Source organism: Pongo pygmaeus, chromosome 4 (assembly GCF_028885625.2).
Source record: "Pongo pygmaeus isolate AG05252 chromosome 4, NHGRI_mPonPyg2-v2.0_pri, whole genome shotgun sequence".
NCBI classification, from domain to species: Eukaryota; Metazoa; Chordata; class Mammalia; order Primates; family Hominidae; genus Pongo; species Pongo pygmaeus.
The window spans coordinates 80,725,915-80,742,037 of record NC_072377.2 but is presented as its reverse complement, the minus strand read 5'-3'; the positions used below and the strand labels follow the sequence as shown (position 1 = coordinate 80,742,037).

Below are 16,123 nucleotides of genomic sequence, written 5' to 3'. Positions count from 1 at the left end.
GTGCTCCTATGAGAATCTAATGCCCCAGCTGATGTGACAGGGGGTAGAGCTCAGGCGGCAATGCTAGTCATGGGGAGTGGATGTAAATACAGATAAAGCTTTCCTCATTTACTTGCCCCTTACTCAACTCCTGCTGTGCCACCAGGTTCCTAACAGGGTACAAAGGGTACTGGTTCATGGCCCGGGGTTGGAGACCTCTGCCTTTGAAGACACCCAACCAGTTTCTTCTTCCGAAACCATTATTGGAACGGTGGATGGTATTATTGTACCCAGTTATTTCTTGTTCTTCTTTTAAGGGTATTATTCAGCTCACTTATTGTTGATAGGGACAGTAGACAGGGAACTACTGGGTAGAACAAGGCAGTTCCCTGGCAAAGGCCCCACCCTCAAGCCTGGAAACCCATGGCCCTAAATGAAGAGAGGCATTCCTGTTCTTGTGCCCAAAAGTTACCTTTTGGCCCTCCATGACCCCCTATCCTGTACCCACGTAAACTCCAGACACCAGGCTCCAGCAGCAAAAGATGAGCAGATGAATAGAAGAGCAGAAGAGCCGCAGATAAAGAGAAAAGAGAAGGAATGTTGGGAGGAGTTCAGCTGGGGACAGTCAGAGAATCCACCACTGGACGGTCAAACTCCAGGGGAAGATCATCTTCCTACTCCATTCCCTTTCCAGCTCCCCATCCATCCTACTGAGTGCCACCCCTACCACCTAATAAACAGCCCCAACCTTCCCCCAACTCCTCTACCCCCGCCCGCACCCCGGCATTCACCATCCTTCAAGTCCATGTGTGACCTGATTCTTCTGGGAGGTGAGACAAGAGCTGAGATACAGAAAGCTGTCACACTGACCCTCTGCGCTTGCAAAAAGGCAGAGGGTCTATTGAGCTGGTTAACACTTAAGCCGTCAGCTGATGGTAAGGCTAAAAGAGCACACTGTAACACACGCCCATTTGGGCTCCGGGAATCACAGGATCCTGCCCCTGGACACTGCCGTGGGGCTGGAAGCCCAGCGCCCCAGCTTTTGCACCCTGGTTCCTGCACCCGTCCGTCTGCATGCTCCACCTCCCATAAGGGGTTTCAGCAGGGCGGAGACGGAACACACGAGCCACACCCCTGTTGCATGTCCTGCAAAGGGCGGCGGGAGGGCGGGGGCCGGGAGGGAATCAGGGAACTCTCCCGTTTCATTGTCACATGACTTGCAAGGCTTCCTTAAGAGAGGGGTACACTTCCCCAGCCACTGACAGCAAGTTTTGACCAATAGAACGTGAGCAGAACTGAGGCATGCGGAATGTGAGTTTGAAAAGCAGCTTGTGCCAATCATATACAAGAGCTAATTGTTAAATTTCCAGGAACTTGGCAAGCCACTTGTTGGACTGTTTGTAGCTTGAAATCGGCCATGGTGGGAGTATTTACATCATAGAAATAGCAAACACTACAAATCTGGACTTCCCCCTTCTCCCTCAAAGTTGGCTTACCAGCCCAGCAGGGAGAATGGCCCAGAAAAGTTGATCTTTCAGCCTGGAGCCTGGAGTGAAGAAAACTGGTGGAGTACTGCCAAAGCTCCCTGCAGCCACTGTAATTTGCTTGAGAAATGGACCTTTAAGCCACTGAGTTGCAGGGGTTGTTCGTTACCCGAGCATAATCTAGCCAAAGCTGGTACACCATGCTGGTGTTTTGGTGGACACCAATAAGCGCCGCCTTCATCTGTCCCAACCTAGGTTGGAGGGATTTCTTCCAATAACTTGTAACATCATGCGCCTACAGCCTGCAAGGATGCAAACCGCGCCTTGAGACTCAGGCCCGGGAATCCAGGTCTTGGAAGGTTAATGCAAAGTTGTAAAACAATAGTTACATTTCAACCACACTCAGCTATTGCGTCATCTTAAAACCCTGGCCAACACAAGTCTGTCGCTCGCGATCCTTGGCGGTTTCAAAGCGACTCCCCTACCGCTTTCGGGTGAAGGCCACACGTGACGGCCCCCCTTTCCCCGCAGACGTGTGAATGGAGCGCTGTGTCTTTAAGGGGCACGCGCGGAGGTTTTCCGTCCGGGACAAAATGTCAGCGAGGCGCCTGGAGGGGGATCTACCATCCCGGACTCCCGACCCGCCGCCGGCCCCGGCCGTGTTTCGCGGGTAAAGGGGTGAGTGTGGGCTTCCAGACTCGGTGGGCGAGGCGGGCCGGGCCGGGCAGTGGGGAGCGCAGGTGAGCAGCGACCGCGGACGCGCCCGTCGGCCTCCCTGGCACCCGCGCGGGGCGTGCCCTTCGCTGGGCTGCCCTTATCCGGGCCGGCTGTCGCGACTGTGAGAAAGCAGGTGGGCACGGGATTCTGTGGCAAGGCCCCGCTCACCGTCTTCCAGTGCCTCATTCTTGCTCCTTCCCTACACTCCCCTTTCGACAAGCTTGTTCGGAATGTGGAAATTCGTCGCCACTCTCCTGCTCTCCCTTTATTAAAGTTGTCTGATTACAGTCTTTTCACTGGGCAGGTGGCTGGGCGCCCTGCAGTGGGTTCTTTCTATAATTGGGACTTACTTGATGTCGCCCACTTTCGGAGGGAGAAAGCGAATGCAAGCCAAAAGCTTACACCAGAATCCCCACCCCTCCCCCACCCCTCATGGCCCCCAAACAAAAGAATTTTCCGCTCCTTTCGGAGTCCGCTGGAGCAGTTTCTGCGATTTCTTCCACTAACCAAATGTCCGAGGCTTAGCAAAGCAAAAACCCCCTTGAAAGAAAAAAATAAATACTTACCACTAGTCGAATTTCTAATTAGCCAAGACTACAAAGATAAGGTGTTTCAGAGAAACTGTTGCAGAAACAGCTTAATACATTGACCTAATTAGGGTAATTATTTTCTGCTGTTTTTATTCATATGATGACACCTTTTGGAGGCAAAAATAGCTTGAGGCAGCCAAGAATTAAAAAAAAGTAGACAGCAATACATATTATAAAAAGACCAAAAGCCCAAGCCAGGTAATTCTCAATTTAAAAATTAAATTAAAAAATCTTTGAGTCACAAAGGCCTTCAAAGTAGGGCAGCTTTAAGTTCCTATAACTCAGATTAAATTATGCATTTTTACAAGATAAAATAGATCACCACCTTAATCTTTAGGACCATATCTATTAAGCAAAGTAATGCAGGCCTGAAATAAAGGTCCACTTTAAGGGCAGAACACTTCACAATTTTCATTTTTAAAAGTGCATTAATAGAGAGAGAGTGTGCTTCTCTGCCTTTTAGCTAATGGTAGAAATATCTAAGAGTTTGACTTATGCCATTTAGGAAACATCTCTGATTCACCACATAATTACCTGTGAGTCCAGTGTATTTTTTACAGTCCACATATAACCTTTTCCTAAATTTTTACACATTTTACCATTTATTCCCCAACTCAGGTTTTACAGTTTGGAGGCATTTTTACTTGTCTTTTAACTTCAGCTAAGCCTTCAGCCTGGTGATTCCAGACTAATTTTTCTAATTGTCTGGATCTGTTTATAAATAGATTAATATATGGCAGTAAACTAATATTTCAACAGAGATGGACGGATAACAGATGAACTGTGGTTTTCTTGACACTTCAGTTGTCAACTCTAATTACTTGTATTAATTATTATGCTCTGCTTTCATTAAAGTCACTGGTGGATGAAGTAAAAGAAAATGTTTTTAGTGTTTCCACATATGTCTGTGTGAATTTCATGTTAGTGTGAATTTCTCATCTAAGATCCAGGCTCAACCAACATATATTGGTTTAAACTCTGCCTGGTTAACCCAACTACAGTAAGTAGCCTTGAGTATGGAAGGACAAATAGAGGTGTAATTAATCTGCTATGTCCTTTTGAGAACAGTGCCTGGTTCTTTGGCCTTTAGCCTGCCAAATATTTTTATGTGCACAAGCATAAGTATAAAATAATACAATTAACTTTTTTAGGTGCTTTATAGGATGAGTCTCAATATTATAGTCATACCTTGTATATATGCCCATATTTATACAGATTATTCATCCAGGTTTTGATCTCTTCTTTTATTCTTTATATTGGTATTCAGGGACATCATACTGAGGAATCTGGGATTTAATCTGATAGTTTATCAGAAGGATAAAACTTCTTCAGAAATTGAGTCAAATGGAGAGATAATTAATGTGAATTTATTGTCTTCCACAGGCTTAGATTTAAGAACTCCTTCCAAATAATGGATACTCAAATGAAACTCAGCTATAGCAAGTGCAGAGGCATGGTACCAGCAACACTACTCTCTCTCCTTCCTTGAAATATCTAAAATCTACATTTGTCTTTTCAGTTTTTTTCACCCTGAAATTACACTCAGAAATTTCCACTGTTAATTTCATGTTAGCAGTGCTTTTATTTAGCTTCAAGAAACTTTCTTTTAAAACAGGAGCTTGGAAGCCTTGTTATACAACTGAGGAACTGGAACTTTATTAGAGTCGAGCGCTAAGGGTAATGTGTTTTGGTGACGGACAACAATACGTTTGTGCCCTGTGGGGCGTGGGAGGAGAAGGGATGCTGAACTGCATGAACTTTTGTGTTAGGGCCCCTAAGACATCAGCTCCCAGGAGCTGCCCACGCCCACACCCCTTCCCCAGTGGAGATTATGTGATGGAATTCACCCGAAGGAGCAAGCACTGATTTCACCTTTACCACAGTGTCTTAGTAGTCTGTTTTCGCGCTGCTGATAAAGACATAACCAAGACTGGGCAATTTATAAAAGAAAAAGGTTTAATGGACTTAAAGTTCCACGTGGCTAGGGAGGCCGAACAGTCATGGCGGAAGGCAAAAGGCACTTCTTACCTGGCTGCGGCATGAGATAGAATGAGGGTCAAGCGGAAAGGGCTTCTCGTTTATAAAACCATCAGATCTCGTGAGATTTATTCACTAGCACGAGAACAGTATGGGAGAAACCGCGCTCATGATTCAATTATCTCTCACCAATTCCATCCCACAACACGTGGGAATTATGGGAGTACGATTCAAGATGAGATTTGGGTGGGGACACAGCCAAATCATATCACACAGGTATCAGAATTATTGTTGGAAGCATCTCTTTCCCAACCAGACGGTATGCTTCTTGAGTGCAGAGACTATGTGACCTTCCTCTTGGAATGCTTGGCAGAAAGCACGCACCTGACCTTAGCAGGTGCACAATGAGCATTTGAATGACAGTTGGATGGAGTGAATGGATGTAAGCAAAATACTCACATTCATTGGCATCTTTGTGTTAGTTTAAAAAAATTTTCAAGGAAAAATTAAGGGAGCTCTTTTCATTTTCTTATTAGCTAGCCACAGAATTAATGATATGCATTCTCATTGGGTATTTGATAAGGAAGAAATGCATATCACAGGGCTTTGGCTAATTAAGCCTCCCCATTATCTTATTTTACCTTAGTGATAAATAACCTATTTTGCATGAAGTTCAATTTAGGAAGTGAAAATAAATTTAAGGGGTAAGGGTCTTGGATCTGTTACTCTTTTTTATTTGCTCTTTGTACTCAATTCCCAAGGGGATTCCTCCAGCTTAGACTACTTACTCTGTTGAATAACATAATGACAGATGGAAAAACAACTGCCTTTTAGCCACTAAAATCTTAACGTGGGCATGTCTGAGCAGTAAATATTGGTAGTTTCTTTATTGTTCATGTCTTGAATTTATATAACACCAGAGGGTCCAACAGTGACATCATTTGCACTATTTGATCTCAGCCACCTGTTTAGAGGCAAATAATCTTATTATTTCTCTTGATAGATGGGAAGATTGAGACTCGGGTGGGCTGGGGCTAAAGAAACAGAGTCAGGTTCATTTCATTTAATGCAGCATCCCCCAAGTGTCTACCCTGTGCCAGGGAGATGAATGGGATGAGCTTCTCTTCCATGACATCCTGGGTGTGAATACAGAATCTCCTTCTGCAGAGCACAGCAGACCATGTGACAATGAGCAGCCTCACATGCTGGGTTTCCTCCTCCAAGCGGCGCAGCAGTGGGCTTCCCCATGGGACTGTCCCCCCAGCCTCCACAGTTAAGGCTGGGCTGGCCCTGCCTGAGCTCACATGCTTGAGGAGCCAAGGGTTGTTTTGCTTTTTTGTTTTTCTGAGTCGGAGTTTCGCTCTTGTTACCCAGGCTGGAGTGCAATCGTGCAATCTCAGCTCATGCAACCTCTGCCTCCCAGGTTCAAGCGATTCTCCTGCCTCAGCCTCCCGAGTAGCTGGGACTACAGGCACCCGCCACCACGCCCAGGTAATTTTTTGTATTTTTAGTAGAGATGTGGTTTCACCATGTTGGCCAGGCTGGTCTTGAACTCCTGACCTCAGGTGATCCACCTGCCTTGGCCTCCCAAAGGGCTGGGATTACAGGTGTGAGCCACCACACCCAGCCCCAACGGTTGTTTTATAAAATTATTTTTTATTTATATAGAGATCCTGTGATATACACACTTTCCCTAAATGTATACAGGTGATCACATGCATGCTTTCTTAGTACCTCATTGCTTTTACTTTTGTGTTTACCTCTTCCCCTTCTCCCTCCTTTCACATCAGTTACCATTGCCTCAACCATAGTATCTCCTTATTTTTCTTCATCTATAGCTATATGTCGCCTATACAGATATGTATATTACTTAATAATAGTGGGATCATATTATACACTCTTCTGCATCTCTCTTTTCTCCCTGAACAGTTCCTCCAGATATCCTTGTAAGACATTGAACAGAACTTCATCCTATTCCTCTTTGATGGCTGTATAATATTCCCTGGTATGAACATATGTTATATACTCAGCCATTTTCCTGGTGGTAGGCATTCCCTTGCTTCCAGTTTCTTGTCATTCTACATGATTCTGTAATGAGCATCCTGATACAAGACTGTGTTTATTGGTGCTGTTAGTTCTATAGAAGAGATCCCCAGGAGTAGAATCTCAGGTTATCTCTCTCTCTCTTTTTTTTTTTTTCCGATACAGAGTTTCGCTCTTGTCACCCAGGCTGGAATGCAATGGTGCTATCTCGGCTCACTGCAATCTCCACCTCCCAGGTTCAAGCCATTCTCCTGCCTCAGCCTCCCGAGTAGCTGGGATTATAGGCACCCGCCACCATGCCCAGCTAATTTTTGTATTTTTAGTAGAGTCAGGGTTTCACCGTGTTGGCCAAGCTGGTCTCAAACTCCTGACCTCAGGTGATCCACCTGCGTGGGCCTCCCAAAGTGTTGGGATTACAGGCGTGAAGTTGCAGCTGGCCCTATCACACAGGTATCAGAATTGTTGGAAGCATCTCTTTCCCCACCAGATGGTACGCTTCCTGAGGGCAGAGACTATGTGACATTCCTCTTGGAATGCTTGGCAGAAAGCACGCACCTGACCTTAGCAGGTGCACAATGAGCATTTGAATGAGAGTTGGATGGAGTGGATGGATGTAAGCAAAATACTCAAATTCATTGGCACCTTTGTGTTAGTTTTAAAAAAATGTTCAAGGAAAAATTGAGGGAGCTCTTACTTTTCATTTTCTTCTTATTAGATAACCACAGAATTAATGACATGCATTCTCATTGGGTATGCTCACAACTGTAATCCCAGCACTTTGGGAGGCCGAGGAAGGTGTATCACTTGAGCCCAGGAGTTCAAGAAAGACCAGCCTGGGCAACATAGACCCTGTCTCTACAAAAAATACAAAAATTAGTCAAGCATGGTGGTATGCACCTGTAGTCCCAGCTACTTTGGAGGCTGAGGTGGGAGGATCGCTTCTTGAGCCCGGGAAGCAGAGGTTGCAGTGAGCCATGATTGTGCCACTGCACTCCAGCCTGGGTGACAGAGCAAGACCCTGTCTTTAAAAAAAGGAAAGAAAAAAAAAAAGAAAGAAAGAAAGAAAAGAAATGGCCAGAATGCTTTCCTAAAATCCATCCCATCTTCACTAGTAATTGAGGAGTGTGCTTTTTCTCTACCTCCCTTGTAACTTTGGTTGTTAGACCTCTTAATGTTTCTTGGTGTGATGGATGTAAAATGATACCTTATTGCTACTTTAATAGCATTTCCCTGAATATAAGTGATGTTGTGCACCTTTTCATAAATTTCCTGGGCAGTGGAGTTTGCATTTAGTTCATTTGCCTACTCATATTTCTCGTCTGTTTTTCTGTCGGGCTCTTTGTCTTTTTATTGTGTTTGAAGAGCTCTTTGTCTTTTTATTGTGTTTGAAGAGCTCTTTGTGTGTTATGGTTGTGGCTGAAGTGTCTGAAGAGGTTTCTCCCCCTCCACATTGCAGGGGCAGCTGAAATGCACTCAGGTTTTTTGGTTTTTGTTTTTTTTATATACTTTAAGTTCTAGGGTACATGTGCACAACGTGCAGGTTTGTTACATATGTATATATGTGCCATGTCGGTGTGCTGTACCCGTTAACTCATCATTTACATTAGGTATATCTCCTAATGCTATCCCTCCCATGCCACCCCACGACAGGCCCCAGTGTGTGATGTTCCCCACCCTGTGTCCACGTGTTCTCATTGCTCAATTCCCACCTATGAGTGAGAACATGCGGTGTTTGGTTTTCTGTCCTTGTGATAGTTTGCTCAGCTAACCAGGCTGTTACGGCCTGTGGCCATAGACTGACTGCTGGTCACTCAGTAGATACTGAGACTGAGGATTGTATTGAGCTAGAATATAGCCGCATGATGTGGAGGACTGAGAAGGTGAGGCAGTTTTGCCCCGTGCTGCCTTCCACCGGTTAAGACCTCCAAAAGCGAAGGGCTGCCCAGGCAGAGGATGTCCCCTTGCCACCCTTGGAGGGGCAGCGCTGTGCTGGCCAACATTTGTGATGCAGCTTGTCCCTGGCTCAGGTGAGGCTTCCACTAGGTCAAAAGGATTAAGACGTCAAAGTCAGTGCTTCTCACCCTTGTGCCCACTTTAACTCCTAACAGATGGCATTCACCTGTGTGACACTCCCTCTGGGCATTCCAGTTTTTAAAGAAACCCAGAGGGGTAAAAAGCATGACAGTAATCGGTCACCTCTGGCACTATTAGGGGCACATCAGTAAGGATGACTCTCAGACTTTGGCACAAGTAAGAGAATCTGCGGGTTTATGTGCAGTTTCCAAGCTTTGGCTCAAGAAAGCATATCAGAATGCAAAGCAATACTCTTGATGTTATAGGAGACGTTTACATCCCTTTTAATTTATAAAGTAAATTAGTCGTAAAGATTCATTATAATAGTCTCTGCACTTTTGTGTTTGTCCAGTAATAAAAAAGGACCTCAGGAAAGATCAGATTCAATATAGAAGGAAATAGAAATTTTAAAAAAGAAAAAAGTATAGGAAAAATTCTAGGTAAAGTTAGATAATTAAAAATGTTTATACCACTTAAATCTTACTCTGTTTAGCAACCATAATGTTATATAACCATAATATTTACTGGCCATAAAAATACTATTCTTGAAGGTGGTCTGTAACTCCTCATCCTACTTTCCCCCACTTTTGAGACTTTAGCAGTGTAATACATCTCTTGGGGGAAAATGTAGCCTTTAATTTCTAAAGATTTTTTATGCTAATTGGTCTTTATCATGAGTGACCATATTTAAATCAATGCCTGTGTATCAGAAGACATGTAAATAGCCATTTCTTTGTTAGAAGAGGCATGGTACTTGCCTTTTTTGATGATTCTGGTATGTTTGTTATCTTTTTTTAAAAATGATATGTTAAATGTCATACCTGATCCGGAGTGGACTTGGTTGGTGGGAAAAAGAATAATTAGGTTTAGAAAAGTACAGTGCATCTGCAACAAGACTATTAGCAACTGAATTCATAGTTTACACTAAATGCTACTGTAACTATAGCAGCTTATTTTTCCTATTCTCATCTTTGTCTTCAGTTTTTCCCAGTTGTGTTTAACAAGAAAGATTCTGGAACTTTGTCATCTCCATGGCTGCTGGTTCAAAATCTGACAGTATGAGCAGCATTGATCTCACTGTACTGGGTCTCACCTTGCCCTTGATTTTCTCCCTGAGATAAGTTCTCAGAACAGCTCAAGAAGTCTGTCATGTGTTTTCTTCTCATTGTTTTTCAACTTTCAAAGCAAATTTATCTAGAATCACACATTTGGTCCTTTGTGAACTTATTTCCTAACGAATAAACTTCACCTTTTTCTGTATTCCCTTTTCTTTAATAGGTTATTGCAGTAGTAAATTACTTTCCTAATAAAAAAGACTGTGCAATGACATTGCATTATGTTTGGATCCTTTTAACAGATTTTGTGTTGAACAAAGCAAGACGTTATTTTCTTTCTTTTTCTTCCTTAATTAAAAGTATTGAGCAAACTTTGTATCTTGCAAATATGTAGAGGGGATCTTTTAGTTAGCACAAACAATAAAGAAAACTAATTTTATTTGTTTTATGCCTTGGGTATCTATGAAAGGGTTAGAAAAAGTGAAGGAGGGCATGGCGCTGCTCAGTATTTCTAGTATCTGTCTTTAAGGTGGTTTGAATGCATTTCTTTCACTGGCCTGCCTGTCCTTGAATTTACTCCTAGCACTGCTGATGGTTCCTCAGAACTCAGGAATCGTGTTGCATGCATTGTTTCTACCCGTGGAACCTGAGATGGTTGGAAACCCTGAGGCAATGACAGGGACCCCAGAATCCTTGGGAAATGACCCACTGTCTAATTTAAAGGTAAAAATTTAGAATGCTACTTTGGATATTGCTATTTCCTAAATGTGCATATCTTAAAAGCATTGCTTTCAGTACTGCCTATTTTCTCATAAGTAGATTGTTTTTATAATCACAAAAACATACTTTTATCTTGAAAAACATACAGTCTTTGAAAGCTTTTTAAAAGGCTGTTCACTACTGGCTCTTCCACTCCTGAAGTTTAAGAAACAAAATTTTCATTCCCAAAGCTTTCTTTTCTGGTCATTGCTGAAGTGTGCTTTGCAGCACCCAGAGAAGACTGCATAAGGGAGCCTCGCTGTTATTCTGGAGACAGTACCTTTTTTATTGTTGTTATTGTTAAGAAAGCAGAGACTAGTTAAAGCTAATACAGACACAGCACGGAGTTAGCTAGTTCTTTCCGTTCAAGCAGCTTAGCCTCCCACTATTAGTATAAATACTTGTTGACTGGGGACCCACTTGATTTCAAAGAGGATTCCTAGTATAGGAAGGGCTGGACATTTTTAACAGTTTTTTCTGAGGAATCAACACTTAATACTGAAGATTAATTAGAAAGAAATTTAGACATCTACCCACACTATAGGATTTTTATCGGTAAGAAAATGGAGGGCGGCATGGTTTCTTAGGCTAACTGTAGTCTAGGAGCTGTGTGCTTGATCCTAACACTCATTATTATTCTTACCCTGCTCCCCAGCGTGCGGGCGCCGCAGAATGAGGAGCGGCGAGCCGGCCTGCACCATGGACGAGGCCCGCAGGCTGGACGACGCGGCGGCGCGGGGCGGTCAGTGTCCGGGACTGGAGCAGGCGCCGACGCCTCCCGGCCGCCTGGGGGCGCCGTACTCCGAGGCCTGGGGCTACTTCCACCTGGCGCCGGGGCGCCCCGGGCATCCGTCGGGCCACTGGGCCACCTGCCGTCTGTGCGGGGAGCAGGTGGGCCGCGGCCCGGGCTTCCACGCGGGGACCTCGGCGTTGTGGAGGCACCTGAGGAGCGCGCACCGGCGAGAGCTGGAGAGCAGCAGCGCCCGGCGCTCCCCACCTGCCGCGCCCTGCCCGCCGCCGCCTGGCCCCGCTGCGGCCCCTGAGGGCGACTGGGCGCGCCTGCTGGAACAGATGGGCGCGCTGGCCGTGCGCGGCAGCCGGCGGGAGCGAGAGCTGGAGCGGCGTGAGGCGGCCGTGGAGCAGGGCGAGCGCGCCCTGGAGCGGAGGCGGAGGGCGCTGCAGGAGGAGGAGCGCGCCGCGGCCCAGGCGCGCCGGGAGCTGCAGGCCGAGCGGGAGGCGCTGCAGGCGCGGCTGCGGGAGGTGAGCCGCCGTGAGGGCGCCCTGGGCTGGGCCCCTGCTGCGCCACCGCTCAAGGACGACCCCGAGGGTGACAGGGACGGCTGCGTCATCACAAAGGTCCTCCTGTAGGGGTGTGGCCACTTCTCCACCCCAGGACAGCGCTTCTCCGTCCAATGCCAATGCCTTCAGCCCCCACTGGGACCGAAGCCGCGACCGAAGCCAGGCCCGCAGCCGCTACTCACTCGGAAGCTCCAGCTAACTGTAGGGTCTTCCACACCCTAAGGCTTCAGCTTGAGAGCACTTCGAAGCCAGAGCAGAACCAAAACTCACTTCCATGGGGTCACCTGGGGTGCCTGGGCGGCCTTTCGTGGGCATGCATGCAAGGAATGGGGTGGCACACGGGACACCCGAGAGCTCCAGGAGCCCCGTGAACCCAGACCACCCAGTGCCATGGCCACTTAGGGCTGGGAACCCGAACCTGGTGACTTCGAAAGGATAGAGCTTCATTCCATACCAAAGACTTATCACACCATGTGCCTATACACCTAGCAGCCCAAGGTGGAGGGTGCGTGGAAATGAGAAAGCTTTTTACCCCCCCAAAAAAGAGTTCCTAATGCATAATCTGCCTAACACCAAGTTCTGAAGGGTGGGGCGGGGGGGACGTCCCCTCTAGTTTCCATGACTGCTGTAGACCCGCATCATCTCTAGCCCTCATCGGGGCAGTCCCAGAGCCCGCTTTTTTACTGCCCATATTATTCAACCAATACCAGGCGCACTCTGTCTCCCCTCGGCCATCCTTCCCTTGCTTCAGACCTAATGACAAGTGTGGCACATATGTCCACTTTCGGGCCTCACATCTGCCACCTTAGCAAGACATCACCTCATCCCCTTGTCACTAGGAAGAGGGTTTCCTCCCCACATGTCGTCATAGTCCTCACCTCTGGGCTGAAGGGGAAAGCATCCCTCCACTTAAGGCCACATCTTCCTGTCATTTTCCATCCCATTCCTCTCCCACGTTTACTGGGTCTTTCCTCCTGTAGTATTCCCCCTTTCGCTGTCTCAGTCCCTCCCGTTCCCCCAGGCTCTTCTTCCTCAGCAATGCGCAGTCTCCCTTTCTTACTGAAAAGAAAGACTTAACCCAGAAGGACCAACAAGTCCTGGCTGCCTATCCTTCCTCCCCAGTTTTTACTCCTTTACTCTGGGTCAGTTTTCTTTTCATATATATATATATATATATATATGTGTTATACTTTAAGTTCTAGGGTGCATGTCAGTTTTCTGTGCTTCACTGGACTATTTCCAAGCTGCCACAATCTCTCAGTGACCAAATATGATCATCTATTTGCAGCCTTCATTTTGCTTAATCTCTCCCTTGAAATTGCTCTCTTGGTAGGTGGATCCTGTTTTTCCTTCAAAGAATTCCTTTTCCTGTTGCGTACTGGTTCCCAGTTTTTCCATAGGCCTCTTTTTTTTCTTTTTTTTATATTGAAAAATTCCACACATCCAGAAAAAGTTGAAAGGCTAGCACAATGAATACTCAGATACATACTCTCCACTTGGATTGAATAGTTGTTAACATTTTGCCAGATTTACTATTCTCTCCACCCCATGCATGTGTACATATAATGACATTTCACCCCTGAGTATTACCACATAGATTTCCTGAGAACAAAGACACTGTTCTACATGATTACAGTAAGATTATCATGCCTAAAAATATAAACAGTAACTTCTTTATAGCCTCTAATACAGAGCTCTTAATCAGTATTCAACAATTGTCTCCAGAATGTCTTTAAAAACAACAACAGCAACAACAACCAGGTCCCATCAAGGTTCATACATTCTTTTGGTTTCAACTCTAGTCACTTTCAGTCTAGAACAACCCCGACATATTTTCCCATGATACTTTTTGAAGTATCCAGGCCAGCTGTCTTAGCAAATGTCCTCTATTCTGGAAGTGTCTGATTGCTTCCTTAGGCCTATGTCTACATTTCACTCGTGGCTCATATCCCTGCAGAGTTGTAATCTCCTCTGGGCCAGGGACTCCTGAATATCTCCAGGCCGAGTGTTTTCCCCAGGCCTGGAGAAAACCTTCATGCCCAATCCCTTGCTGCATATCTCCACCCCTCCTTGCACATCCTGCCTCTATGAGTGGAAGAGGCAAATCTATTCAACCCCATATCCCACCCCTCACCTGATAACTAACATTTACTGGGCACTAACAATGTATCAGGCACATACTACACACTTAACATGCATTACTTTCACATACCAGCTCCACGGTAACACTGCGCTGGCTTTACCGCTAAAGAAACTGAGCTAGAAAGGGATTAAGTATCCTGTACGAGATCACAGCTGGCCAGCAATAGAGGTGGGATCCCACTGCAGTCTTCCCCACAGATGCCATGCTCCCACTGTACCACCATGTACTGCTTCCTGAGATCTCCGCTTCCTTCAGTCGACCCAGCTGACACCTGTTTCCTTCCTAACTCCAACTAATTAATTCCAGTTAATGGAATTGACTGGAATTAGTGACATTAATATTTACTGAGCATTCACCATGTGTCGTCAGAGCTGTGCTAAATGCTTTACAAGAGTAATTACCTGCCATGAAGCAACCCTATGACATAGGTGCTACTATGCCCATTTTGTAGATGAGACAGGTTCAGGGGAATTAGTAACACCTTCAAGTCATACAGTGGCTAAGAATCTGTATGGGGTTTGAACTGCGGTCTTGCTGAATGCTGGGCGCCTGCTCTGCTAAGTCTATTTCTACAAAATATTGCACTGCCTTCTTGATGCCTGCCAAGCTCAGGGCCCATTTATCATGCATCTTCCCATCCTTGTCTCCCCCAACTGTCCCTTACCTGAGTCACAATTTCGCCAAAGCCAAAGGGATTGTCCTAAGCCAATATTGATTTATTATATCACTCTTCCTGCTCAAAAGCCCCCAAGATCACCTATCAATCACCTACTTATTAGAGTGCAAGCTTTGACTCTGTCACTTGACATTCAAGTCCCCCTCTGCCCCCATGCCAGTCTTATCCCCTCCCCTACATATGCCCTATCCTGCAGCCAAATTGGACTCTGTTCTTCCCGACAAGACCTGGTATTGGCATCTCTATGCCTCAGTTTGCCTTCCCTCCACTTTAAAAAGCCTCTTCAGTCTCGATACAAAAAACATCCCACTCATGTTCTAACACCATGCTTTCCTTGATTTCTCCTCACGTCAAGACATTTCTTACTTCTCTAGTCTCCTAGCATTTTGTGCCTCACAACCCTCAGGACAGGCCAGCTAGTGTATGGCTGTGGGTTTTTATCTCACCTCCCCTGCCTGACCCTGAGCCCTTGGGGGGAGTATACTCACCCTACTCCCACAGTGCCTTGCAATTTCATAGCTGCTCAGTACATTAACCCATTCAATGTCTTTAAGATTTTTACAAGTTAGTTTTCCTGTAATTACTAATCATTTATCTTTAATTCTGAGTAAAATCACAACAACAAATAAAAGGAAATAGCAGTCATAATTTTTTAAGCTGTTTAGTCAATAAAGATTTAATGTGTCAGTTATTGGACTGTTCAATGGTTTGAAGCCAATCAACCAACTATTCTGGTATGTAAATCTACTTTTTTATTATACAAGTAACACAAAAGGTATTGCCTCAGTCGAGGCAATAGAAAGAATAGAAAAAACAATACCCCAAAATCCCTGTCACCTCTGTAAAACTGCTATTAACATTTTAATGTATTTTCTTTTGTCTTTTGCGATTTTTATATTACTCTAATTAAGTTATTTTCAAGTATTGGAACTTAACTTCTTCATATGGATTTATAAATTGGGCTAGATGATCTGAGTTTCCTTTTTAGAAGGAAAAAAAAAGACTTCCACAAATGTTACTCTTCTATCTCACCAACTGTAAGAACCATTAAAACACAGGAAAAGATTTAGTCTTAACTACTCCCTCAAAGATGGCTAGTGCGAGCCTGAATGTCCTGTTCAGGAGATAGAGAACAATTAACCTGAGTGCTGAGTTAAGGGAAGAGGTTTTTACTTTCTGCTTTATACACTTCTGCATTGTTGTAATTTTTTACACAAAGTATGAATTCCTTTTCTGATAAAAAAATTTTGTTTGTAGACAAAATTCCTCTCCTTCAGCATTCAGCATCCTTAGTTAAAATCTCCAACGAAAGCATGGATATAATCCCC

At 45.1% G+C, this 16,123-nt stretch overlaps 1 protein-coding gene, 1 long non-coding RNA gene and 1 other non-coding gene across 6 annotated transcripts in view; 2 read left to right on the top strand and 1 right to left on the bottom strand.

Moving 5' to 3' along the window:
• Window positions 1-2,268, bottom strand: part of LOC129037526 (uncharacterized) — a 64,353-nt gene extending 62,085 nt beyond the window's left edge. Inside the window, exon 1 of one of the 2 annotated variants that reach the window (XR_010126405.1) lies at window positions 1,476-2,268. This is a non-coding gene — a long non-coding RNA (uncharacterized LOC129037526). The remainder of the gene's footprint in view (window positions 1-1,475) is intronic. The other variant, XR_010126406.1, reaches the window with a different exon arrangement.
• Window positions 2,011-15,486, top strand: ZBED3 (zinc finger BED-type containing 3). 3 transcript variants are annotated; one of them, XM_063664922.1, is made up of 4 exons: window positions 2,011-2,141; window positions 6,122-6,238; window positions 10,502-10,641; window positions 11,333-15,486. In XM_063664922.1, exon 4 carries the CDS (start codon window positions 11,350-11,352, stop codon window positions 12,043-12,045), a length of 696 nt encoding a protein of 231 aa, XP_063520992.1. In that variant the 5' UTR covers window positions 2,011-2,141; window positions 6,122-6,238; window positions 10,502-10,641; window positions 11,333-11,349; the 3' UTR covers window positions 12,046-15,486. The 3 variants fall into 3 exon arrangements, with proteins under 3 accessions (XP_063520992.1, XP_054345730.1, XP_063520993.1); XM_054489755.2 differs by lacking the exon at window positions 6,122-6,238 and having other exon boundaries at window positions 2,016-2,141; XM_063664923.1 differs by lacking the exon at window positions 6,122-6,238 and having other exon boundaries at window positions 2,083-2,203.
• On the top strand, window positions 8,656-8,793 carry LOC129037753 (small nucleolar RNA SNORA47). The gene has a single exon (XR_008502976.1). It is a non-coding gene; the product is annotated as a small nucleolar RNA SNORA47 (small nucleolar RNA).
• Window positions 15,487-16,123: the final 637 nt, after the last annotated feature.

Bases quoted from the DNA above. Each gene is read 5' to 3' on its own strand.
- ZBED3 (XM_063664922.1), top strand. From the start codon at position 11,350: ATGAGGAGCGGCGAGCCGGCCTGCACCATGGACGAGGCCCGCAGGCTG.